This window comes from Vigna radiata, chromosome 8, assembly GCF_000741045.1.
Source record: "Vigna radiata var. radiata cultivar VC1973A chromosome 8, Vradiata_ver6, whole genome shotgun sequence".
In the NCBI taxonomy this organism is placed as follows: Eukaryota; Viridiplantae; Streptophyta; class Magnoliopsida; order Fabales; family Fabaceae; genus Vigna; species Vigna radiata.
Window position 1 is genome coordinate 9,523,031 of NC_028358.1, and position 26,882 is coordinate 9,549,912.

The 26,882-nt window shown below is 32.1% G+C and overlaps 2 protein-coding genes and 1 long non-coding RNA gene across 4 annotated transcripts; all 3 read left to right on the top strand.

Moving 5' to 3' along the window:
- Positions 1-3,369: 3,369 nt before the first annotated feature.
- On the top strand, positions 3,370-6,698 carry LOC106771082 (probable leucine-rich repeat receptor-like protein kinase At1g35710). The gene has a single exon (XM_014656982.2). The coding sequence runs from the start codon at positions 3,504-3,506 to the stop codon at positions 6,504-6,506; it is 3,003 nt and encodes a 1,000-aa protein (XP_014512468.1). The 5' UTR covers positions 3,370-3,503; the 3' UTR covers positions 6,507-6,698.
- Positions 6,699-13,136: 6,438 nt separating this feature from the next.
- LOC106772330 lies at positions 13,137-21,608 on the top strand. Of its 2 annotated transcripts, XR_002669390.1 has the most exons (7): positions 13,137-13,366; positions 14,574-14,644; positions 14,759-14,858; positions 15,092-15,196; positions 16,078-16,178; positions 21,184-21,296; positions 21,388-21,608. It is a non-coding gene; the product is annotated as an uncharacterized LOC106772330 (long non-coding RNA). The 2 variants fall into 2 exon arrangements; XR_001376574.2 differs by lacking the exons at positions 21,184-21,296; positions 21,388-21,608 and adding an exon at positions 20,367-21,176.
- A 66-nt stretch (positions 21,609-21,674) lies between these two features.
- Positions 21,675-22,859, top strand: LOC106772329. The gene is made up of 2 exons (XM_014658692.2): positions 21,675-22,396; positions 22,518-22,859. Exons 1-2 carry the CDS (start codon positions 21,971-21,973, stop codon positions 22,611-22,613), a joined length of 522 nt encoding a protein of 173 aa, XP_014514178.1. The 5' UTR covers positions 21,675-21,970; the 3' UTR covers positions 22,614-22,859.
- Positions 22,860-26,882: the final 4,023 nt, after the last annotated feature.

The following is a 26,882-nucleotide window of genomic DNA, read 5'->3' on the forward strand; positions in this document are numbered from 1 at the left end:
ACGTGAGAGTTGGGATATCTAAGTTCGGGGATTGATTATTTATTTTTAAAAGTTTTCCGATTTGATACTTCTATGTAAAAGTGATATTCTGAGATTTTCAAACGATGTTGATAGTCATGATATAATTTCGCCTGTAAATTGAATGTATTATAGGAAGGTTTTGAAAAAAAAAAATTATATCGTGACATTCCGAAAACTGAAGTGTTACAATAAAAGTAAAATATTTTTTTTTTTAAATTTTATTTTATTAAATGATTAAGTAATAGAAACCATAAAAGAAAAAAAGACTATATAAAAAATTAATACTTTAAATACATTATATTATTTAACATATTATTAAATATGTAAAAATATGTTAAAAAAAACTTTTAGTGATATTAAAATATGTGTAAACACAAACTAAAATAATTATTTATTTTAAAAATCAACTTTAAAATAAATATCAATATTATTATTTTTAAATGATAGTATAAAACTAAAATATATTTTTTAATATTAAATTTTATTAAATAATTGTATAATGAAATATCATAAAAAAATAGTAATATAGCAAAAATAATTAATATTAATGAAATATCAAATGACAAAAAAGTTAACAAATGTTGATTAAGAGTAACTTTTCTAGTATCATCTTTTATTATATTATAATAATTAACAAATATTAGTTTAATTTTTACATAATAAAACATAAATAATAAATAATTGATTAATAAAACAATTTTATGAGGTACCAAAATAAATATAAATAAAAAATTATTTTAAAATAAATTAAGTATATAAAAAGATAAAATAAATTATATACACATAAACAAAAAAATATAAATAAAAAAGAAAAAAAAATAAAAAAAATAAATATAAAAGTAAAATAATATTCATGACAAAATAAATATAAATAAAAATAAAATAAAATAATTTTCGTACACATATAATAATAAAAGAAATATAAATAAAATAGAAAATAATAATATCAAATAATTAAAAAATTAATTTGTAAGACACTTATGAATAAAATAAAATAAATATTAAAATAAATTTTAATTAAAAATAACATGTATTGTTATATTATTTAGTTTAAAAACTAGTACAATTCAGTTTAAAATTAGTACAATTCAGTTTAAAATTACTATAGTTAGTAGTTCAGTTAAATTTATATTATAATTTAGTACAATTTAGTATAATTCAGTTCAGTTTGATAAAACAAAAAAATAATTCAGTTTAGTTTGTCTGAACTGTAGTTTAAACAAATTAGTTTTTTTATTCACTACAGATTCTAGTATTACAGTGCATCTGTTATATTTACCTACCCCTACTTGCTTCTGCTCAAGTTTCACTCCTATGAGTTTTTCTAAAAGAACCTTTGTCAACAGTGGACATCATGCATTTTGTTCGCAAACTTAGTCAATTTGTTATTACTCCTACTACATATCATCATCAAGCTGCTTTACGTGTACTTCGTTACTTAAAATAAGCTCCTCGTTTAGGTATTTTTCTTTATGCAGAGAGTGATACTAAAATCACTAAATTTGGTGACTCTGACTGGGCTGGGTGTTCAGACACAAGGAAATTTGTCACAAGCTTCATCATCTATCTTGGACACTCGCCTATCAGGTGGAAGTCAAAGAAGCAAAGCATTATGTCTCGTAGCTCATCAGAAGTAGAGTACAGAGCACTTGCATTAACAACCTGTGAAGTGCAATGGATTCTCTATCTTCTTCAAGACCTTCATGTTCAACATCAGCAACTAGCCTTTTTTCTTGTGACAACCAATCTACCTTACAAATAGCTTCCAATCAAGTGTTTATGAGCGCACAAGCACATAGAAATTGATTGGCATATTATGAGGGAGAAAGTCCAAATCGGAACCATCAACACAAAGAATAAACATGTTGACATCTTCATAAAAAGTATTACCTCTTTCAAGTTTTCATGGGCTTCTTTCTAAGCTTGGACTGTTAAATATACATGTTAAGTTTGAGAAGGGCTCTTAGAATAATCAAATGACCAAGCTAGTTGTGTCGAGTTGGATGAGTTGTGTTTCTATCCGAGTTGGTCGAGCTAGCCATGTCAGGTTGTCCGAGTTTGTTGAGTTGTGTTTTTAACCGAGCTGACCAAGCTGACCAAGCTACTTTTCTGTTATTTCCATTTTTATGATTCATGTTCTATATATATTCCCTTTTCATTTTGTATTCATCTACTTCAAGATTCAGAAATAATATTTCTTGTGTTCCTTTCTTTTTTCTATTTTTTTCATGTTTCTTTCTTTCATCATAATCATGGATGTCTTGCTAGTGAAAGGAGTGCATAAAACACCTTATTACACATTCTTGAAAATAAGAGACTTTTGATTGCACGTATCTCAAGCCTCAATAGGGCTCTTGTATCTAAAAACTTTATTTAGACATGGATTGAAGTATAAAATTATCAATAAAAAGAATAAAATGAAATTACAATTTAGTTCTAAAAAAGGGTTTGAATAGAAGTTAGAAATATTTTGCAAAACCTTTCCTAAAACAGATTGAGTAAAAAGGTTTCTGCAAATCCTTTCTACATATCACGGAAGAATTGAATGAGATGGAATACATTCTATGGCGTGTAAAGAATATGGAAGTTGAAATTTCAATTCATCTTCGACTCTTGATAACCAATGTCCCATCTTATTTCTCAATTATTACATTCAACTAACAAAATTGGTATAACTTAGTAAACAAAACTAATCATAAATTTACCATCCCATTGGTTCTGAATCTCAAGAGAAATTAAAAAAATAAAATCGTTAAGAAAAGCATGACACATGTAGAAAGAGGAACATTCTTCGGAGAATTTTGTGCAGTTTTCTGAATCCATCGAATTGTTTATAGTTCACCACTGTCAGACAGTTCAACCTTAATTATCCATATCCATCTTTAGAAGGGATTGAGTTCACCTGTGAGAAGAAATGTAGGACAACATGAAAACTCTTGCTGTTCATAAAAAAAAAAAAAATGTATTCATTGCAATACTTCAGTGATGCATAGGCGTAGTGTTCATAAAAAACGTAACTCACATTTATCGTGGAGCAAATTCTTGTGTGGATAGACAAGCAAATTTGAGAATTTATAAAAATATAAACTTTCAATGGTTTGATTCTCGGTCAAAGGTGTCATCGATTTTGGAGTTGGACCATTTGGTTTATAGTTACCCGTCCCAGCTTCACTGGACAAGAACACCGTACAATGTATATCCACTCCCTTTTTGTAGATTTATTTCATTTTTTAACCGGGTTTGTTTTGAATTATAACATTTCGATTAGACTCAAACCTTTGGATTCAAATAATCACAAAAATCAAACTTTCACACTTAGCTTTGACTATTTTACTAGTGGTGCACATAAATTGAAGTCCAATCATCAATACATCAGCTTCCTGTATTCTGATTTTTATTTGATAAACCAATTGCCTAAATATTGTCTACTTCGTTGCTCTTTGCCAACTCTCTTCTTTGTATTCTAACAATCTTCTCCAGACATGTTGGGGTTGGCTTTTGGTATTGTTTTCCTTTTGACTGCAGCATTTGCAGTGTTATGTTCATGTGGCCATGCATCACTTGGTTGCAATGAAGAAGAAAGGCAAGCTCTTCTAAGGATCAAAGGAAGCTTCAAAGATCCATCAAGGCTTTCATCTTGGGAAGGAACTACTTGTTGCCAATGGAAAGGTGTAGGTTGCAATAATCTTACAGGCCATGTTGTCAAGCTTGATCTCAGAAATCCTTGTTATCCCTTACAAGGAGATTTTCAACCAAACTGTAAGTTTTACGATCATGTCCTTGAAGCTCAAAATGTTCACCCTTCTATATTGCAGCTTAAATATCTAACTTATTTAGATTTGAGTGGAAATAGATTTCACAATACTTCAATACCAGCGTGCATTCAAACGCTGCAGCATCTGCAATTCCTTTATCTCTCTGATAGTCATTTTAGTGGTAGGATCCCGTTCAATCTTGGGAACCTCACAAAATTGCTCCTTCTTGATTTGAGCTTCAATCCTCTTTTATATGCGGATGACTTCTACTGGATTTCTCAACTTTCATCCCTCCAATACCTTTACATGAGTGATGTGAATCTTGATAAAGCACAAAACTTGTTGCAGTCACTCAACATGCTTCCTTCTTTGATAGAAATAGAATTGAGGAATTGTGGACTTGATAAATTGCACACCCATCAACATATTAGCACCACAAATCTCTCCAGACTGGAAGACCTCAATCTAGCAGAAAATGGACTTCAGACTCCTTTTCTGGATGCTTTCCAAAATATGACTTCCATTGCAGTCATTGACCTTTCTCACAACAACCTGAATTCCACTCCCTTCTGGTTGGAAACCTGTGCTAACCTCGTCAGTCTATTTCTTGATAGTAATGCTCTTTATGGCTCACTTCCATCTGTTTTGAAGAATCTGACTTCCCTGGTTTCTCTTGACCTTTCACAAAACAAGTTTGATTCTGTTCCGGGTTGGTTAGGTGAGTTAAAGGGTCTTCAATATCTCAGTCTTTCAGGTAATGATATAAATCATATTGAGGGATCTCTGGCATCATTTTTGGGAAACTGTTGCCATCTTCAACAATTAGATATGTCAAGAAACAAAATTCAAAGTGATGCACTTGGAAACCATACACAGTTTGAATGCATTAGGCACGATTTAATACTTTTGGATTTAAGTCACAACGAATGTAATGGTCCTTTACCAGCATGGTTGGGACAGCTTGAAAATCTAAGATCGTTGATTATGACTGACAGTAATCTGGAGGGATCACTTCCTTGTGCTATATTAACAAAACTTGTCAATCTGGAGAATTTGGTGCTTTCCAACAATAACTTCAACGGTTCTCTTCCTGACTGTATTGGGGAACTTGTCAGTTTAAAAATTTTAATTCTTGCTTCCAATCATTTTGATGGGATTATTCCAAGGAGTTCAGTGCAACTTGTAAGCCTAACAGATTTAGATCTTTCACGAAACTCTTTAAATGGTATCATTCCTCACAATATTGGTGAACTTCAAAATTTGTCGACCCTCTATCTTTCTGAAAACAAGTTACACGGAAACATTCCTTTCAGTCTTAGTCAGCTTCTAAACCTTCAGAACTTAGACATATCCCTAAATCATTTGGAGAATTTGGTGTCTGACATAAGATGGCCAAGGCAACTTGTCTACTTAAATCTCACCGATAATCGTATCAGTGGGTCACTTTCCCAAGATATTTCTGATAGCTTGCCCAATGTCGGTTACTTGCTTCTTGGAAACAACCTTATAAGTGGTCCTATTCCAAACTCATTGTGCAGAATAGGGTCCTTGTACAATCTTGACCTTTCAGGAAACATGTTAGTTGGTGAAATTCCTAATTGTTGGAGTGTTACTCAAAGACTCGGTGTCATAAATTTGCAATCCAACAAGTTATCAGGTGTCATTCCTAGCTCTCTTGGTAATCTACCAACGTTGGCATGGTTACATTTGAACAATAACAGCCTTCATGGGAGCTTTCCATCATCTTTGAGAAATTTAAATCAACTTTTAATTTTGGATGTTGGAGAGAACCATTTGTCTGGGATTATCCCTTCATGGATGGGGAATATCTTTTCCTCAATGCAGATTCTAAGGCTACGGCAAAACAGGTTGAATGGAACAATTCCTTTACAATTGTGCCAACTTTCTGCACTGCAAATTTTGGATCTTTCAAACAACAAATTGATGGGTCGAATCCCTCATTGCATCGGAAATCTCACAGGTATGGCCTCAAAAAAGAATATTTCTGCAAATCAACCTAACAGAACAATTGAATGGTATGAACAAGAGGTTATAGTGGTGATGAAAGGAAGAGAACTTGAGTATACGAGAAATCTAAAACTCGTGGTGACATTGGACTTGTCAAATAACAATTTGATTGGATCAATTCCAGAAGGAATAACATCTTTTCGTGCATTGCTTAGCCTAAATCTATCATACAATCTTTTGACAGGACATATCCCCAAAAGGATAGGGGACATGAAATCACTAGAATCTCTTGACCTCTCTCATAACCAACTTTCTGGTGCAATTTCTGAAACGATAAATGGTTTAAGTTGGTTAAGCCACTTAAACTTGTCCTACAACAACCTTTCAGGACCAATCCCCCAAGGACCTCAATTATCAACCCTTGATGATCCTTCTATTTATGGTGGCAACTCATTTCTATGTGGACCTCCACTGCCGAATAAGTGTTTTGATGATGATTTCCAAGGAGGTGATGAAGATGAAGAAAAAGATCAGAAAGATAAAGTAGAGAAATTGTGGTTTTACTTTGTCATTGCACTTGGCTATTTTATGGGATTTTGGGCTGTGAGTGGAAGTTTGTTGTTGCAGAGCAATTGGAGGCTTGCTTACTTTCAATATATTGAGGAGTCAACACAGAGGATAAATGTATCATTGACAATACATTTAGCAACTTTTAAGGAGAGATTGACAGGAATGGTGGTGCTGAGTGACACACTATGGTAGTCTTTATCCATTCTGTCTCTCTTTTATGTTATTGGAGGATTTCATGTTTATTTTGTTTGATAAATAAATTAGTTAGATTTTGTAAAATAGTAATAAATGTAAGTTGTAGAATTTCTAGTTTAACTAATAATTGCTGAAATATTGCAGAGTGTATCCTTTTCAAATTCCAAAATAATCTGAGTGATATCCAATCTCCCCTACACTCATTTAAGAAAGTTGACGTTTTTGGTGACTTGAACTAATCATAATAATAATAATAATAATAATAATAATTATTATTATTATTATTATTATTATTATTATTATTATTATTATATATTTTTAGTTCGAACATGAAGAAAATTAAAATGGGTGTTCATAGTTCTGACTTTTGCGAGAGTTTTTCTCTGTACCACTGTTGTATATAAATTTTATACATTGTCATAAGATATTGCTTTTTTATTACAAAATTAATTTTATACTGAAATTATTTTTTTTTTCAAAACAAACAATATTTAAATTTATTGTTTTGAACCAACTCTTAAACTAAAATAATTAGCTAAAGAAATTTTAAATTATTATACAAGTAAATACTTCTTCACCTCAGTGATAAAAAGAAAAAGAAGACCATGTATGGGAAATACGGTAGATAGTTAATTCATGAGTAAAATATATTTTAAATTTTTAAACTGATATTTATTAATGTTTCAAATTTGATACAGAATTATTTCAAATTTTAAAAATAAATACTTATAATTATTTCAATTCAGTGTTAATTTTTTTTTTTGTGTTAAACATTTTTTAAAATTATAACTTTCAGTCCAAATATTAGTCTAGAATAAAATTTAAGTTTAAGAATTAAAAATATATTTAATTTTTAATTTATTTATTTATCATTTATACATTAAAAAAATTCTTATAATAACTGGTTACTTGGACATTATCCAAGACTTTTGCTTCCAAGCAAATATATAAATATGAAAGAAAATAATCCAAATTATTTTTATTATTATATTTTTCAATAAAAAATAAAAAATATTTTTATATTATTTTTCAAAAACATATATTATACTTTTTACAAATATTTCTAAATTATGCATTTCTGAATGTATAATTAAAAAAAATTAGGTTTAATCCTTTTAAATGTAAAATTTTCGCAAAAGTTCTTAAACTTAAATTATTAATAGAGATTTGACTCAAAAGTCTTCCAAATTAAGGAAGTTGTTATAAAATAAAAAGGTTAAATCGATATTTTAAAATAAAATGAAGTTACAAAAACATATCATAGATGTGCCTTTAAATTTAAATTATTTATATTCTCTGCAATCTTTAAGCAAGTTGTTATAAAATAAAAAGGTTAAACCGATATTTTAAAATAAAATGAAGTTACAAAAAAAAAATCATAGATGTGCCTTTAAATTTAAATTATTTATATTTTCTGCAATCTTTAAATTTAAAATTATTTAAATTTTCTGCAAAACCAAATTACATTTCTCCTACATTGGTTTTTTAATTTATTTTCTCTCAAACCAATTAAAATTTTTTCTACTTAATTTTAATTAATTTTTTAAATTAAACTAATTTTAATTTTTTTTTCTTCTTGTGTCTTTTCCCTACTTTTCTTTTTCCTCTTCCCCTTCACAGAATTCACAAGATTCTGTTCCAGAAATTTGTCCCAAAACACGAATTTTAATTAGCAAAAACAACTAAAAAACGTGACAGCTAGATCTGGCTCCAGTACACACAGAGGAAAAATAATATGAAATTCCCTTCAGATTTTGACATTACCAGAATTATCTGTGGAAAAACATATCACGTCCAACGTGAATTCACCATCTTGACTTTTGCTAAACGATTTCCACATTTAGAAATGGACAAAAGGCCAATATGAACACTTAAACCAACGCTTGACTTTGCCTTTTCTGACTGTGATGGAGCTCTGGAACGAAGATGAGTGGAGGTTTCTATTCATTTTTTTTGTATTTCCTCTACTTTTAAAATATACTATTTTTATATATTAAAAAGGTTTTTAGTACTATCTTTTATTTATTAAGAATGTTTTTAATATATTTTAAAACATTAAAATCAGTATTTTAAAGACACAACAAATTTTAAGGCTCGGTAATTTAATATTTATATTTATGTTTTTTATCTATTTGTCTTGTTAAATAGAGTTAATGTACTCTTAAATTGACATGTCATTACTTAATTATTAATTTAACTTTTATATTATTTTTTACACAATCGAGTTCGTGTTATTTTTTAAATTAAGACAGTGTGATATCTTGTTTCTTCCGTAAAATTAATCTTAACATAGGTAAGAAGTAATCCTGTATGAATCTAAATCTTTTAGATCCATGCTCACCTCCTTCGTGTTCAAAAGGAATAAGTTTTTTTAAGAATTTTTTTTGACAATTTTTTGACAACACATACGTGACAGATGATTGGTTCGTTTTAAATACTTTTCAAGAAGGGTAATGATACATAGACAAAATTTTTTGACAACATTTGAACATCATCATACGTGTCATTGTGTAATTGGTCCAAATGACACAATGACACCACCATGGACCAATCACACAACGACACGTGTGATGATATTCAAATGTTATCAAAAAATGTTGTCTAAGTATTTTTATCCTTTCAAGAATAAATTCAAACATACCAATAAAATAGTAATACATGTCCAAAAGTTGTTAAGAAAAAGTTGTTAAAATATCATTATCCTATTCAAAATCCTTTTCTTCATTTTATATATTACAATTATAGATTAAAAATTTTGGTTTTTATCTATTGCATCGTAAATAAATGAATATATGAATTTAATTTAGTTTAGTTGTGATTTTTAGATTCTTTCCTAATTTGACTTTTTATGTAAGTTATTTTTAAATATGTTAATATGGTCTTTCTCACGTGAAAAAGATCGCGATGCCAAAATATGTGCAAAAGTCCTGTGTGTTAGGATTAATTCATTTGTTTTCTTTGTAAAAAAGTATTCATTTTGAATATGAGAAAAAAAAATACAATTAATTTTTAATCCGTTATAAATTTAAGTGATTTTTATTTGTTAAAAAATTATATACAAAAATTTTAAACATATTAACATAAATTTTGTAAAAGATTTCAATAAACTCGGATGTTTGTTTATATAAAAAAAAATATGTAACAATATAAATGTGACATCCCAAATATCATATTCACATATAATATAATAGGATTCAGCTATTACAATATGTGAAAGTAGTTAAGAGATAAAGATGACAATATTTAAATATTTATACAGTTATCCGAAATTTAGTGGAAATTAAAACGAAATAAGACTTGAGTACAAGTTCCCCAAAGTTCTCCAAAATACATAATAAACTAAAATCGAAGGATGCCTAGAGAGTGTTTCCAAAAATTAACAAGCTATTGAAATAAAAACTAATAAACGTCCTAAGTACTAGGGGCTGGATCTTCCTCAGTCTCTCACGCCTGCTCCAAGGGTACCTCATCACCTACTGCTCACATCCATAGGATTTGATGATCATCGCAAGGGGGAAGGCAAACACATACAAACATACAAGTGCAAGGGTGAGCTAGGTCTCAAACAATCATACAATTCATTGCAAGAACGTTCATACACACTTAAACATGTAAGTCATCATAAACATAAACATTCATTTCACAAAACTCACTAAANCAAACATCATGTCATGTTAAGACTCCTAGACACGTCCGGACATAGAATGTATATAGAGCTGGGGCGGGTTGTGCACTTGTGGTGGCCTCTACTGCTTTGCAAAGCCATTGCCGAGGGGTTTCACCCGACCACACACAAGGTCGGTCCGTTACCACGGAATAGACCTCCAGTGATAGCGTCTACCCTAGGACCTCCCACTACTCTCACCACACGCGTCAATCCTCTCTAAGTGAGAATGAAAGACCGTTAGAGTGTTAGGGATAACCCCCCATAGTGGAAGCCTCTTACATACATTCAATACACTAACTGATCTCATCGAGAGATCTTAATTTCATATTCAATCCGACCACTTCAAATCACCTGATATTCCTCTTGAATCAATAATGTACCTCATAAACCACTTTGCTTCATCAAACATAAAATTTCATAGTCATTCAAGTACATTCTTACTATATTGGCTCATACCAAACCCATACNCCATCACACAACATCGACCATGTCATAAAACAACTCATACATTACATACTTTCACAAAACCATCACTTATTACCACAAATTTCTTTATGATATTTAATTATTAATACTTAAGTAATTCAAACAGCCTTGGGACCCTCACCAATGGTTCCGGAAGGGTAAAAACCCCCAGAACAACCTAAAGAATGTCCAAAACGGACGTCCGGAACTCCCAAAACGTCAAAAACAAAAATGACAGCAGAAACAGTGTGCTGAATGGCGCCCAGGTGGCGCCCAGCGCCAGGAAACAGAACCAAATGGCGCCCAGCGCCAGTTAGGTGGCGCCCAGCGTGGATTCTGCAGGTTTTATGCAGATTTTGCACAACTCACACCCCTAAGTTCCGTTTTAAACCTTTTTATGAATTTCTAATCATTATAACTCGAAATTTAGGTGTATTTAAACTTGTCTAAAGGTGTATAAACATTCCTAACCTCAATTCCTAACAACTATGCATAGATTTACACTAAAAAACCTCAATTCTCTCAACTTATGGGCTCAAACCTAGATTTAACACTTGAGGACTGTTCTTGGCTATTTTGACACTTCTCACAAGTTACTTTGAACTTACATAAGTTGTCTTAACTGCCTAATTCAAGTTATAACCCCTAGAGCTCAAAACCACTACCTCACTTCCTCTAAACTCACCCAAAACACTAGTTTTTCCTCAACCTAAGGACTCAATTCCACTTCTACCGTCTAGGACCTCATTTTAACAATTTCTATGATTCTATTAAGTCACAATAGACTTACTAACAGTGTCCCAATAGACCAATTATACTTCAGACATCAACTTCTCAAAATCACTCCCTTACTTCCTCTATTTTGCCCCAAACATTATAATTTCACTTAACACTCTACCTAATAGTTCTTGAAACAGATTCACCTTACTAATAACTCAATCACAACCACACTTCTCCTCCAAATATACATATTCACAACACCAATTCAGTTCCGCAATTTCTCATTCAATTACATACAACATACTTTCACACCAAACACAATTGTTCATCAAACCAGAAAATAATACAGATTTCAACACATGCATAATTCATACAAACAATGAAAAACAGTATCTAGCTCCCCTTACCTCTAGTTTAGACAACCAAGCTCAAGTAGGAACTCTAAACCACTTGCTTGAAAACCCAAAGTATGAGAATCACCTATGAATCACCAATTGATGATGGAAAATGAATTTTAGAACCAAATAGAAGCTAGATTATGGAAGAAAACGAAATGGGTTGCTTGTAGCAAGAAATTGCATGTTTACAATCCTAGGAAAAAATGGAGAAAGGGGTTTTCTTACCCGTTGGATGAAACGAAGATTTAATCGGTGGGAATGCTCCTCTTGAAGCCCTAAAGGCTTGGGTAGCTTCAATTCAAGAAACAAACGGTGAAAATTCGAGTTTGGATGGATGGAAAATGGAGCAATGAAGAAGAAAAGAAGAAGAGTTGTGTTTTATGAGGAAGTGTCCTGAAAGAACATGAGAGTGCAAAACTTTTACAAAAGTTTATTTTTGTGCATTTAGCCTTGGTCCAAAGACTAGCTGCCACGTGTACTCCACTAAAAAAAATATTTTTTTTTCAAGGCATTACAATAAGATATTAAAATATTTGACTAGTTAAATATATTTAATTTTTTTTGACAATCTAAACATATTTTTAAATTATATAAAATAATCATTTAATTTTGATGTGGAAAAATTCATTTAAATCTGAATTAAAACTAAATAAAACATATTAATAATAAATTTAAGAATAATACATTTTTGATTTTTTATATGTTTTTTTTTATTTTCTTTTTTTAATGTATGATTTAAATTTTATCAATTATTTATTTCTCTTTAATAATGATTAAATATATATATATATATATATATTATATAAAAAAAAGTTGAATTTTACTATAATTAATTCAATATTCTCTCATGGGTTAAACTTCATGTTTCTTGTTTACAAATTTATCTTACATACTGCTTTATTAAATATTATAAATTTTTTTCTTTAAAAAGTTAATAAAATTAATAAATAGATTATAATTAATGGTTATATTAAATTATATATTATATATTTTATTTTAATAATATAATAACAAGAATCTTAAAAAAAAAATATCGATTTAAATATAATAAAATTATAACAATTAACTTATCTAATAAAATATATAATTTTATATGTGAGTATAAATAATAATATTAATTTTAAGAATTAATTAAAGTTATGTAAGATAAAATTTATTTTATCTCTAATCCTAACTCTTTTAAATATAACACCAGGGGAAAAAAAATACTTCTATAACCACTTATTATCATAAGTAACGTCCAACTGTCATAAAGTAACATTTTTAAAATAATAAAAGTAACATAACTGATAAAAGTAACATTTTTATAATAAAAGTAAAATGGGTTATAAAAGCAACATTTTTATAATAAAAGTAACCATAATATTCCTTTGCTTTTTGTTCATTCACGTCATACTCTCTTTTTTCTCTTCTCTTATGGTTTCAGTACATAACGCATACTCTCTTCTCTTGACCGCCATCCCATAGGCCCTTGTCTCCACGCCATCTCCTCCCCACGTCATTACTTCTTTACGCCCTCGTCTCCAAGACGCCGTTAACGGAAGTCAGTATCATCTCCGACCGATCTCTGGGTTTGCTGCGTTCTCTGCTTCCGTTTGGGCAATTAGGTTTTCTCTCTTTCCTCCACTTAGGTGTTTGATATTTTGAAATACTACTACTGGGCTTAACTGTTATGAAATACTGCAATTTTGAAAGCTGATAAAATGTAATTTTAGATCATTTTTGCGATTTTGTTCTATTTTTTGGCCTGAATATTGATAAATTTCATATCATTTTGGTTAGAAATGAACCTAGGGACAAACTTCGTGCTCTAACTAAGGCAGCGACTGTGTAGCTCTTACACTTGTTAGAGGATGCGGACTTTTTTTATTAAGGGAAACTTGTAGTGTAGAGATTTAAGATCGACAATGTTGTAATGACACTAAATGCTGAGTGTAAAAGGACAACAAGAGAATATAATGTAGTGGAGGTCTATTAGGTTTCATTAGCTAGTTAATTAGGTCAGTGAACTGAAAGAACAAGATAATAAATAAGAGGGTTGAGAGAGAGATCTGTTTGTCATTTTAATAAATGATTATACTTTCAGAAAATGGAGACCGAGAGGGAACATGGTCTCTTGAATACCCTCAATATTATTAAAGTTAATTTCTTTTATAATCAGTGTCTATTAGTGATAAAATTGCTGTATTGTCATTTTTTGCAACATTGTCAATGTCATTTCTTAGAAATTCATCCATTGTGATATGAAATGTTTCTGAAAAAAATAATTAGTTGTGGGATCGTTAGTACCATTCTAATAGATAGTATCCTGAACTTGGAATGCTTTTTTATTGTCTTGATAGTAAACGTCCCTGAGAAAGGAGCAAGGAAGCATCCACGGGGTGATAACATACAGTTATCTAATCTTGAAAAGTTTAACCTCTGTCATTTGTTTCTTGTTTGTTCTGTGATATGATATGATTTATGAAATTTCTTGCCTGGTATTATTTTGGGGCTGCCTTTGAACCTGAATAATTCAAAATTATGCCTTTATATTTTGGGGGACTGCATTTATGTTTATAATTATCATTTTTAAAGACCTTACCATCACCTAATTAACATGAGAGTACTAATGCTAGATACATCTGAGGCTATAGGTGGTTGGAGGTTAATTATGAGGATGAAAATATTAGATAGATTAGTTCTTTAGGAACTCTTTCATCTCCTTAGCAAGTATTCGTCAAAATTTTGTCAATGTTAGTTAGGTTCAACGATCAGTTCTCAATCATTTAGTCATTAATTTGCATAACTGTCCACTTATTTTTTGATATATAGATTGACACAAAGAACATTCTCTTCATATGTGCTGGAGCATTTATTGACCTTGAAAAAACTATTTCAGAGAGGTAAATTTTTTCTATTTTTTTGTATTTCTAGAAAGATTTTTTGTTTATAGATTTTTTTGCCTGTCTTGATTTTGTTAGACTTCTCATCTAATTTTGATTTGTGAAAAAGAGCAGACGGCAAGATTCTTCTATTGGTTTTGGGAGACCAATCCGTGCCAATGTGACAGCTAGTGGGGTTACACATGCTGCAGTAACATCATCTTTACTTGAGTCGGTAAGAATCGATTATGGTTATCGGAATTAGTATTTTTTTTTTCCACCTTTCTGTAAAACTAGTCAGGCAGATACTTTGATTAATTCAGACTAAAATGAATCATGTGAATTAGCTATTCTTATGTGCACTTTCCATACTTCTACATCATAGAGAAAAATACTGAAGTTAGAGAATAATATTATTGTAGCCAACAACCTTCGAAATGCATCTAAAAGTGGCATCAGTTATTTCAGGTGGAAAGTGCTGATCTTATTACATATGGTCTCATCCCAGAGTTTATCGGACGGTTTCCAATCTTAGTTAGCTTATCAGCTCTACGTGAAGACCAACTCATGCAGGTATTATAAGCATTGTTCAAATCTTAGTTATTGTAGTTTTTCCTGCTTTCACTAGCAATTTAGTGCATCAAGAGCTAACTCTGCTTGTTGTGTTAATGATCATTCCGTTTTTCACTCATTGTTGGCGTGGGTGCACACATGTACAAGGATTCTTTTTATATTAAATGTTTTCTTAGAAAAGCTAGAAGTTATTACGACCATTGTTATTGGTACGTAGTTGGTCTACAATTAGATACATTGGTGTTTTCCTGGAAGATGAATGATGATGAAATTATGAAAAGAGATTGTCCCAAACAGTATAATGCAATTTCTTTAATGTGTCTCTAAACTTAACATACAAAACTATAGTTGTTAACTGGTTACTCATAAACATGAGTGAACGTTACACCATTTCATGTGTTTTCAATAAATACTTTTTAGTTTATCGTAAAGATTGTGTCGGAAAAAGACTAAGTTTTTGTTTAATTAGTAATCTCAGGTTTGAATCATGTATGCTGGCTGCAACATTACAGACTTAGAAGAAAAGTTACTATTCATTAGAAATCAAATAGGATTGTCTAAGTATCAAGACTATTGCAAAGTTTCTGGTATCTTTGGTCAAACTAATGTACATCTACAATTATAAGTGGATTCATGTATGTATGTATAAATGCAACAGATTTAGATGTGAATTAGAAGAAAAATAGTCAACAAAGTTTCTGGTTGTTGATCTGTCAGATCTATTAAGGTTAATTGTGCAAAAGTTGGTCCTAGTGTGAAACTTAGTTTCACAAAAACCCATAAATAACTAAAACTTTTTGTACTAATTAAAATACTAAATTCAAACAATAAAAAAATTATAGACCCAAAATTATCTATTAACAGTGCAGTTGTTGTTGCAGCTGCTAGTATGCGCTGGATAATGGCTTCTAAGGAGGACATCAAAAGAATTGTTAAACCACTCTTGTTTGTGCTGCGATCATCATCTACTTCAAGATATGTGGTATGTAACATTCCTTTGAATCGTTTGTTAGTTTATTTATCTTGTCTTCCTTCAGTTCTTCTACATGGTGAGTTACTTTCATTTATTTGTTATTGGATATACTTTTATAAATTACACATGAATCCATCTTTTGAGAACCTTGTGTAAATGTCTATAATTTGATTATAGGTTGTGTTTTATTCTTTACTCATTATATTATTACTGATTGACTTTTAACTAGATGATGTCTCTACTCCCCCTTAATTATATTTTTATTCCTTATCATCCTTGTGCTCATGAAACTTTTAAATGACTTTAGTGAGAAGCATAAGTTGAATATAGTGAAAACTATATATGAGATTAATCTCCTTTGTATTGAATATACACATAGGATCCTTTATTTATAATAAAAGAAATATGGACTAAGCCCAAAATACAAATAAAAAATAATAACAAACTAATTAAAAATAAAAGATAAATATAAAATAAAGATAATATATCTAACACTCATCTTAAGCTGGAGCATACAAATTGTATGTACCAAGCTTGAAACAAATACACTCAATCCGAGGACCCCTTAATGACTTGATCAACACATCTACTAGTTGATCGTTTGATCCAACAAACTTAGTATATATTTTTTTAGTCAACAACTTTTCAAGAACAAAATGATAATCAATTTCTATATATTTAGTCCTCTCGTGAAACATTGGATTTGATGCAATGTGGAAAGCAACTTGATTATCACAATACATCTTAATAGTATGGATGTCACAAAAGTTAAGCTCTTAAAGGAATTGTTTCACCCATATAAATTCACATGTGAGTGATGTCATCACCCTATACTCGACTTCTATTGTTGATCGAGCAACTACATTTTGTTTCTTACTTTTCCATGAAATAACGTTTCCTCCAAGAAAAACACAATATCCTGTAGTAGACCGTCTATCAATAGGTGAACTTGCCCAATCTACATCACAATATCCAAAGACATGAATCTTCCTTTATTTTCATATAATAAACCTTGTCTGGGAGCCTTTTTGTTATACCTTAGAATGCGAATGAGAGCATTCCAATGGTCAACACATGGAACTTGCATGAACTGATTAACCACTCCAACTACAAAGGATAAATCTGGCCTTGTAATAGTGAGATAAATCAGTTTTTCAACCAACCTCCTATACCTCTCTGGATCGGAGAATAATTCACCTTCTTCGGTCCTTAATTTCTGGTTTGGGTTCACGGGACTGTCTATCGGTCTACAATCAATCATGTCTGTTTCTTGTAATATATCAAGAGCATACTTACTTTGGGAGATTACAACTCCATCTTTTGATTCTGCTACATCAATGTCTAAGAACTATTTGAGACTTTCAAGATCCTTGGTTTGAAAATGTCTACACAAGTAATTTTTTAGTTGAGATATTCCAACATCATTTCCTGTAATGACAATATCATCAACATATATTATTAACTAAACACAATTCCCAAGAGAAGAATTACAGTAACAAATCAAATGGTCTACTTCACTACGTTTTAGCCATTCATCCTTGGTGATCTTAGAAGTGGAAGTTTCAGGCTTCGAAGTAGAAGTTTCAATCTTTGAAATATTGGCGATTTTGGAACCATGTAAGGAGTAGCAATTCTCTTGAGTGTGGTCCATCTTTTTATAGTATGTACATTGAGGACGTCCCCGACCTCTTCCTCTTCCTCCTCTAGTGCCACGTCCTCCTCTTCCTCATGTGACAACCATGACAGATGGTTCCACTAGTTCACGTGCTTCCTGAGTTTGAGGTACCGGGTAGAAGGTGAGTGGTCAATGTTTCCATGGAGGGGACCTCATGACTGGTCAGAAGTTGATTTCTCGGATGATCAATATCGGGATGTAGGACACTCTGGATCAACACCATGTAAAATTTGTCTAGTTTCTTGATATCCTCTAATGGGTCTGCTTCCAAAAGTATCCCGAGTTCTTCGACAGTAGATTGGCTTCAACCATGAAGGACATCATATCATGGTCTGTTAATTTAAGAGATGCAAACTTGTTTGCAATGTCATAGAGACGTTGAATATCGTTGGCATAAATGCTTTGAGCTTTCTTCCAAAAGGAGTGACAAATTTTGAAAGCCCTCAGAGATATAAGAAGTTTGGGTTCCACTGATTGCCATAACAGAACACACAACACATCTTATAATAAGGATTTTTTTTAATTAATATCAATCAAAGTTATTTTTGACTAGTGTAAAATGTAGTTATTATATATGATTTATATTGCTTAATATTTTTTTTTTTTAACTCATGTTAGCTTAAAAGTTCATGTTTTTGAGATTAATAAGGATTGATAGACGAGAAAAACCTCATTGACATTGGTAAAAATGACTTTTCTTATGTTTGCCTAAAACAAAATTTGATCAGTTGAATGACTCTTCCAATTGAAAAAATTATATATAAGTCGCAAACTAATGTTGATGTTGGTAAAAAAAAGGAAGTAATAATAGGATAATATAAGTTTACATTCATTTAACATATAAAACAAAGATAAAATAATTATAATAGAATAATTTTTTTATAATTTAAAAAAAAAGTAAAAGAAGATAAAATCAAATAAATATAAAAAAATTGGTTACCTCCATTGCACTTTATCCCTAACCATGACCCATCACACATATTATTGTCACTTCACGAATCAACCAAAATCTGAGAGTAACCCAACTCCCAAAGAAAATCCAACAACGCCATCACCTCAAATGCGCACATAGCTTCAGGCTTCGACAAGCAAAAATCATTGTTTCCAAAACTCACTTTATCCGCTGCAAAATCAGGGATTGGACCCATGAAATGGTTATTACTCAAATCCAACCGCTCCAACTTCATCCCATTCAAACCACACGAAATCAATCCAACAAACTCATTCCCATTAAGATCGAAACCCCTCAGCGAGACCAATCCCCAATGTTCATCGGAATACTCCCACTAAACTTATTCCTGTGAAGCCACTAAACTTATGTCCAGTGAGCACTCCAAGTTTTAGTCCCAGACGAAGCAAGTTTCGCTCATGCGAAAGAGTTTTAGTGGCTCAACTTTAGTTGCAGGACATTTTTAGCTTAAACGAAAATATTTTAACTTAAGCGAAAATATTTAGTTCAAGCGAAAATTGTTTAGCTTAAACGAAAATATTAATTGGAATGAAGAATTAAATGACATGAGAAATACAATTGTAGAAATTTCCAATCAATTACCAAACAATTAAAAAAAATCCACCCACAATTAAAGGTAATTGGAAGGAAATGAAAACATATACAAGTCAACGTCATTCAAAAGATGGAAATGAGTGTCCCTTGGCGCAAAATATTAGTTATTATTCCCACTTTGTGCAAGTGTAACATGTACACCCATTTGCTAAACCTCTTAACAAACCATTGCCTACAACATCCCACAATTCCTCATAATTGCATTTCGATGAATATTTTCTTTATGCAAGACCCACTCACAAATCATCTGTTGTCGAAGAACTTGTAATTATTCTTGCAATAATATTATTGTTGCATATTAATCCAATTATTATAAATCATATTTAAATAAAGATATATGTAAATAATACAAACTGTTGTATGATCCGACAGTTTATTTCCATCATATTTAGGGATGTGATCTCATAACTCCATATATTTAGTAATCAACACACCACAGTCAAACCTACACATTAAACAAACATTATAAACATCACACATAGTACACAATCAAATAAATTGGTTATTCACAGGGTGATTAATGCATCTGGTTGGATTGGCAAATCTTCTCAAACAATCTTCAATTCCCACTCCTCATAATTTGCCTCTTTGTTAGTCATTATGAATAAATTTTGCAAAGTACCAACCTTACAAATTTATATTGAACACAGATTAAATACTAGTGTAAAGTTTCTATCCTGAAATAACACTTTCCTTAAGAAGTACGACAATAGTTGTCTTACCATAACCTTGTCAATAGAATTTAGTGATGACATTTCATGACCAAGAGAATCTTATATGAACAATTTCCTTGATTATCAGTTCATCAAATAACATCACCAATGTCCTCAGTAGGCACAAACAACTAAAAAAACACAACTACAAACATCAACACATTTCAATTAATGTTATGATAAATGTGTCATACATGTACTTACAAATTCATATCTTAACAAATGCCCTAATGAAAAAATTTCAGGTTGAAAGAAATTGTGGTAATTTATTGCTTCCAAAGGTTGTCGGCTTCTTTTTGGTATCTTCATTCTTTTAATAATCATCGTCTATACAAATTGCATTGAAAAAAATACTTCAAAAATATGTACTTTATTACAATGAAAGAAAAAATAATAATTTACGTACAACAAAGAATGGATTGAAACAACAACTAATAATTCTTGTTTTTGTGCATTTCATTATACATCATCATGCTCGTGGCAAACAACATAACTTACACGAAAACTTCATTAGACTTATTCACCTACTTAAATGGTTCTTATTATATAATTTTTGGTTGATAACAAAACTTACCATATTATCAATCTTCCCATGAGGTCTAAGCATTGCATGTCTTTTTTGGTCAAAATGTTGTTGGACACCACCTCTACAAGCGCTCTAAAAAGAAAACAAAATGATGATAATGTTAAGTTCAAACACATTTATAAATCATATAGATGCACCACATGGCATAGAGCATGCTAGTGGCTATACATAATGGAAGGAATCAACTTATGCAACATTTGGTGTCCAGTTGGAAAGAGCTAAAAGGTTGCATGAAAACATGATGAGGTATGGTATATTAATTAACGAAAATGTTTTTATGACATCGGTTTTTGACACAAATTTGACATCGCCCCACATGTCAAATTTGTATTGGATGTCTTCACTTAATTAAAAAAACCCTTTTAAAAAAGCTGAGGAGGGTAATTTTGGAATTTGGATTTTATGAAATTTAATTTTCGCGGTTTCATTTTTCTTTTTCTTCACTTTTGTTCTGAACTTTCGTCTCTCTCATTCAGCTTCTCTCTCCATTCGCTTCATCTCTGCCTTACTCACTCTCTCCCCTCGGCTGATCGTCTCATTGAAACGTAAAATCCTAGCAAAAGAGGTCTTTCGTAATCACTGTGTATCGGTAAGCTCTCTTTCGCGTTTCACGTTTTGGGTCTGTTTGGGTTTGTTTGGGTTTCGGGTTTTCACTCTATATCGCATTGTGTGGCTTGTAGAGAAATGTAAAATCCTTGCAAAAGAGGTTTTTTGTAATCACTGTGTATCGGTAAGCTCTCTTTCGCGTTTCGCGTTTTGGGTTTGTTTGGGTTTATGCCTCTATTTTAGGTTTTCGCTCTATATCGCATTGTGTAGCTTGTGGAGCCGTACTTTATTATTGTTTTATTTATTCTTTTTGTGTTTTGTGAACCCTAATCCACCATTGATTTATTTGTATGAAATATGTGCAGTTGCAATGGTGTCCGAAAACCCAAAGGTAAGTTAAACTTTTGGTATTATATATAGTTTGTTTCTCCCCGTGGTGGACATCACCGTCGAAGTCCAACGCCATCCCCAACACCATCTCCATCAATATCCCCTCCACCACCTGGAAATGAACTGTTCTTTTCACCTACACAATACGAAAAATTTGCTATACATTTTACCAATCGAGACATATTGGAAAGCAAATACCTCAATGAGGTTTATTATGAGGTAAGGAATTTTGATTTTTACGACCTTTTACGAGACGCTGGACTCACCGAATTTGTTTCTTTGAGAAAACCATTCTACCCACAATTAGTTAGAGTTTTCTACACCAACATGCAAATTTCTGATAAGAGAGTTATTCAAAGCGAAGTCAAAGGGGTTAAAATTAGAGTCAGTCCTAATCTTTTTCAACAACTCACTTCCCTCCCATGTACCGAAGTTCGTTATGAACGAGGTCTTATTGATGACTGGAAAGAAGAATACAATTCCATCACTGCAAGACAACTTGTTTATAAGGAAGATGCAGACTTAACTAGTAGAATACTTGCTGGGGGTTTGAAGGTGCAGCCAATATTACTCCATTATGTACTATCTAGAATAGTAATTCCTCGTTACACAAATATCGATCAGGCATCCCACGAGGATATTATGTTCTTATGGGCCCTTTTCAATTCGAAGCAAATTAACTGGGGACATGTCATCCACAATAGGATGAAAAGGGCTTTATCGTACAATGCAAGGCTGACTTATCCTCATTTGGTAACTATATTCTTGGAACACTTTCATGTGCCTCTTAATTTTGATCCTATTACAGAAATAATGGACAAACAAAAGGTATGATCTGACAAAATAACCTCCTTTGGTTATGTGCAAAATGTAGACGGAGTGTGGGTTCCCAAAGACGACACACCCAACCAATAGAGTCAAGGCGAAGAAGTGTAGCATAATGATCAACCAAGTTCTTCTACAACACTAGATGATGTCATACAACGCATTGACCAACTCCAGACCTATGTTGGTACAAAATTGGACGACCTAGAATCACGAATTGGTAACATTGAGAACCGACTGCAGCAGTCTCCCACTCCATTTCATCATTTCACCTCATAGTTATAAATTGGTGTTGACATGTATTTGCTTTCATTTGGAACTTGTATGCATTACTAAAATATTGTAGTCTTTTTATTACTTGCGTATCGAAATTTCATAGTTTCATGTTAAAGTTTGGTTGAATGTTTCGTGTATTATATTTCACAAAATGTTAAGTAGTTAGATAATGGCGTATTTAATGGACAGTTAAACAGTTCAAAATCACTTACATACAACCAATTACATATAAAGAAACTCAATAATGGTCAATGAACACTGATATTCAACTAAAGGTCCCCACCTTACCACTGGTGGCTCCTTCAGTTCAACAGGTTGTCTAAATTGTTGTTTAGACTCGCGTAATTGTTTACAACATGCTTGTAAATGATTACAAGGCATATTTTGACAGCAGACATAGCAGAACTTCACTTGACTCAAGATTCTCAACATGGGTGGTCCCCCTACATCTTGGGGGACCCAGAACATTAGGTTCAAGCCTCTCTTCACTCAAGAACCTCAATTTACAACTAAAACCACTGGACTTGGGTCAAAACTCACTGATATTCAACTGCGGTCCCCCACGTTACCACTGGTGGCTCCTTCAGTTCAACAGGTTGTCCAAATTGTTGTTCAGACTCGCGTAATGTAAACGATTATAAGGCACATTTTGAAAGTAGAGGTAGCAGAACTTCAGTTGTGGTCCCCCACGTTACCACTGGTGGCTCTTTCAGTATAACATGTTGTCCATAATCTAAGTTAGACTCGCGCAATCGTTTGCAGGCCATACAATTTAGCACCATTATTTTCACCAATTCAGCTAAATTCATCAAATCACATTTTCTCACAAACATTATCGCTTGTAAATCAAAATATAAAGCACTTCAATAATAGACACAATAAATTTGCAATTATCAATTACATAAATAGATGGAACCAAACATGCATGTTATATACATTGAACGAAATAGGTTTAATTACAACGTCCTTTTCATGTCCTATAGATTGAACGAAATAGGTGTAATTACTCCTTTCTCTTTCTAACTACTACATTTGCGGTGTATGGTGTCCTAAGTTCTTGGCTCTTATTATGTCTTCTTGATCCAATTCTAACATACGTCTTCAACTGTGATTGGTTGTTGGACATTCCACCCGGTGCATTTGGCAACATTCCACTCGCTTCGTCGTTCGACATTCCACCCGCTTCTTCGTTCGACATTCCACTAGGGGAAACAAATGCTCTGTTACTGTTAGTGAATGCTTGTGGACGTCCAACACTTTGTACACTATCATCTGTACTTGTCCTTTTAGGTGTTCTTCTGGCCTTCTCTTCTGCCAACTCTGCCTCTACGACATTGACCTTCCTTTTAAGCTCTTCAATTATAGATTTATGATCCTCTACAGTACGCATCAAACTCTCTCTGCGTGTTTTTTTAAGCAATTTCTTTGTTGATCGTTGCTCATCATTGCTTTTTGGTGGTGGCTGTTTTTCTTTCACATCATTCTCATTTTTCATTACAACACCAAAATCATCTACAACATGATCCTGAAATTTAACAACATATAATATGTTATATAACTACTTTGAATATATCATAACATTCACAACTAAAAAAAACCAAACACATACCACACCCATCTCGAAAACACATTTGACGATGTTGTCTCCAACATTTGTATTCATCCAGTGCAAGATCCTTGGAAATTTCTCTATTGCACCTTCGGGAGCCATGAAATGCTCACAAAATCAAACCTATAAAACATGTCAGTTATAAATTACTCATAATCAAATAACAAATATTCAAAAGTTTAGTTGTCAAATGAGTAAATAAGAACTACCTGCAACCTGTACATACAACCATCGACATAAACATTAGTTGTAGTTTTGCCTTTCTTCAAAGAATCTGAAGTTTTGCTCAAACTTTCTAACAAATAACGAAATACTAAACTACCCCAACATTACTTACTCAGACCACTTAAGTCATCAACAATTTCAAACAGTACAGGAAATACTCGTCCACTACGATTTGGAAATAAAATCTCACATATTCTTAGCAATATGTACAAGCTACAGAAATGCTCACAAGGTATGATTTTTTTTTGTTTTTTCAACAAGAATTTGTAAATGAAATTCAAATCTTTAATTTCGTTACCTAAGTATCTCACACATTTACACTACCCATTATATCCTTTAAGTTTATACTTTTGTCATCTGAACTCAACCTTAATCCTGAACAAAAATCCTTTTCATTCATATTGAAAACTTTGTCTGCAATAACAAAAGCATTGCTCGAATCCACCCATTTCATCGTTAACTCTTGCAAAATTTTAGTATTCAATATCACTTTACCATTCAAGTCTAAAAACCAAGCAAATGGAGTCTTCGAAATGAGTGACCTTTGCTCCTCTGTCAACTGTTCGTTTAGAGTGCAAACATACATAGTTGAAAATGAATGATGAACGGTCAATTGCCCAAAGAAAATAACTCAAATGAAAACAGCAAATGAAATAACCAAAAAACCAAAAGGGGTCGAAGAAACGACAAGAAACCCAATACCCAAATATAAAACCCAATACACAAACGTAAAACCCAATATCCAAACGTAAAACCCAATACCTAAACCTACAACAAAATGGTCTGAGAAAGCATTTACCTTGTTCCAACGAAGTTGCAGTCCGAAACTTCCCATTTCAGCAAAACTGCGACAACGAGAGAACGAATGTCAGAGAGAACATAAGGGAGAGGGCGAAAACACCGGGAGAACGAATGTTAGAGATTACGTAAGGGAGAGGACGAAAACGCCAGGAGAACGAAATCTGAGAGACAAAACGTAACGAACGGTTGACAGAGGAGTAACGGTCACCCATTTCGAAGACTCCATTTGCTTGGTTTTTAGACTTGAGTGGTAAAGTGATATTGAATACTAAAATTTTGCAGGAGTTAACGATGAAATAGGTGGATTCGAGCAATGCTTTTGTTATTGCAAACAAAGTTTTCAATATGAATGAAAAAGATTTTTGTTCAGGATTAAGGTTGAGTTCAGATGACAAAAGTATAAACTTAAAGGATACAATGGGTAGTAGTAAATGTGTGAGATACTTAGGTAAGAAAATTAAAGATTTGAATATCATTTACAAATTCTTGTTGAAAAAACATAAAAATACCATACCTTGTGAGCATTTCTGTAGCTTGTACATATTGGTGGGGATATGTCAGATTTTATTTCCAAATCGTAGTGGACGAGTGTTTGCTGTACTGTTTGAAATTGTTGATGACCTAAGTGGTCTGAGTAAGTACTGTTGGGGTAGTTTAATGTTTCGTTATTTGTTAGAAAGTTTGAGCAAAGCTTCAGATTCTTTGAAGAAAGGCACAGCTACAACCAATGTTTATGTCGATGGTCGTGTGTACATGTTGCAGGTAGTTCTTATTTACTCATTTGACAACTAAACTTTTGAATATTTGTTATTTCATTATGAGTAATTTATAATAATGACGTGTTTTATAGATTTGGTTTTGTGAGCATTTCATGGCTCCCAGAGGTGCAATAAAGAAATTTCCTAGGATCTTGCATTAGATGAATACAAATGTTGGAGACAACATCGTCAAACGTGTTTTCGAGATGGGTGTAGTATGTGTTTGGTTTTTTTAGTTGTGAATGTTATGATATATTCAAAGTAGTTATATAAGATATTATATATTGTTAAATTTCATGATCATGTTGTAGATGATTTTTGTGCTATAATGAAGGATGGGAATGATGTGAAAGAAAAACAACCACCACCAAAAAGCAATGATTAGCAACGATTAACAAAGAAATTGCTTAAAAAAACACGCAATGAGAGTTTGATGTGTACTGTAGAGGATCAAAAATCTATAATTGAAGAGCTTAAAAGGAAGGTCAATGTCGTAGAGGTAGAGTTGGCGGAAGAGAAGGCTAGAAGAACACCTAAAAGGACAAGTACAGATGACGGTGTACAAAGTGTTGAACGTCCACAAGCATTCACTAACACTAACAGTGCATTTGTTTCCCCTGGTGGAATGTGGAACAAAGAAGCGGGTGGAATGTCAAACGACGAAGCGGGTGTAATGTCCAACACTAAAAAGGTGGAATGTCGTCAAATGCACCGGGTGGAATGTCCAACAACCAATCATAATTGA

Bases quoted from the DNA above. Each gene is read 5' to 3' on its own strand.
- LOC106772329 (XM_014658692.2), top strand. From the start codon at position 21,971: ATGCAAATTTCTGATAAGAGAGTTATTCAAAGCGAAGTCAAAGGGGTT. The intron at 22,397-22,517 runs GTAACTATATTC...TGCAAAATGTAG, and splicing joins GGCTGACTTATCCTCATTTG to ACGGAGTGTGGGTTCCCAAA.
- LOC106771082 (XM_014656982.2), top strand. From the start codon at position 3,504: ATGTTGGGGTTGGCTTTTGGTATTGTTTTCCTTTTGACTGCAGCATTT.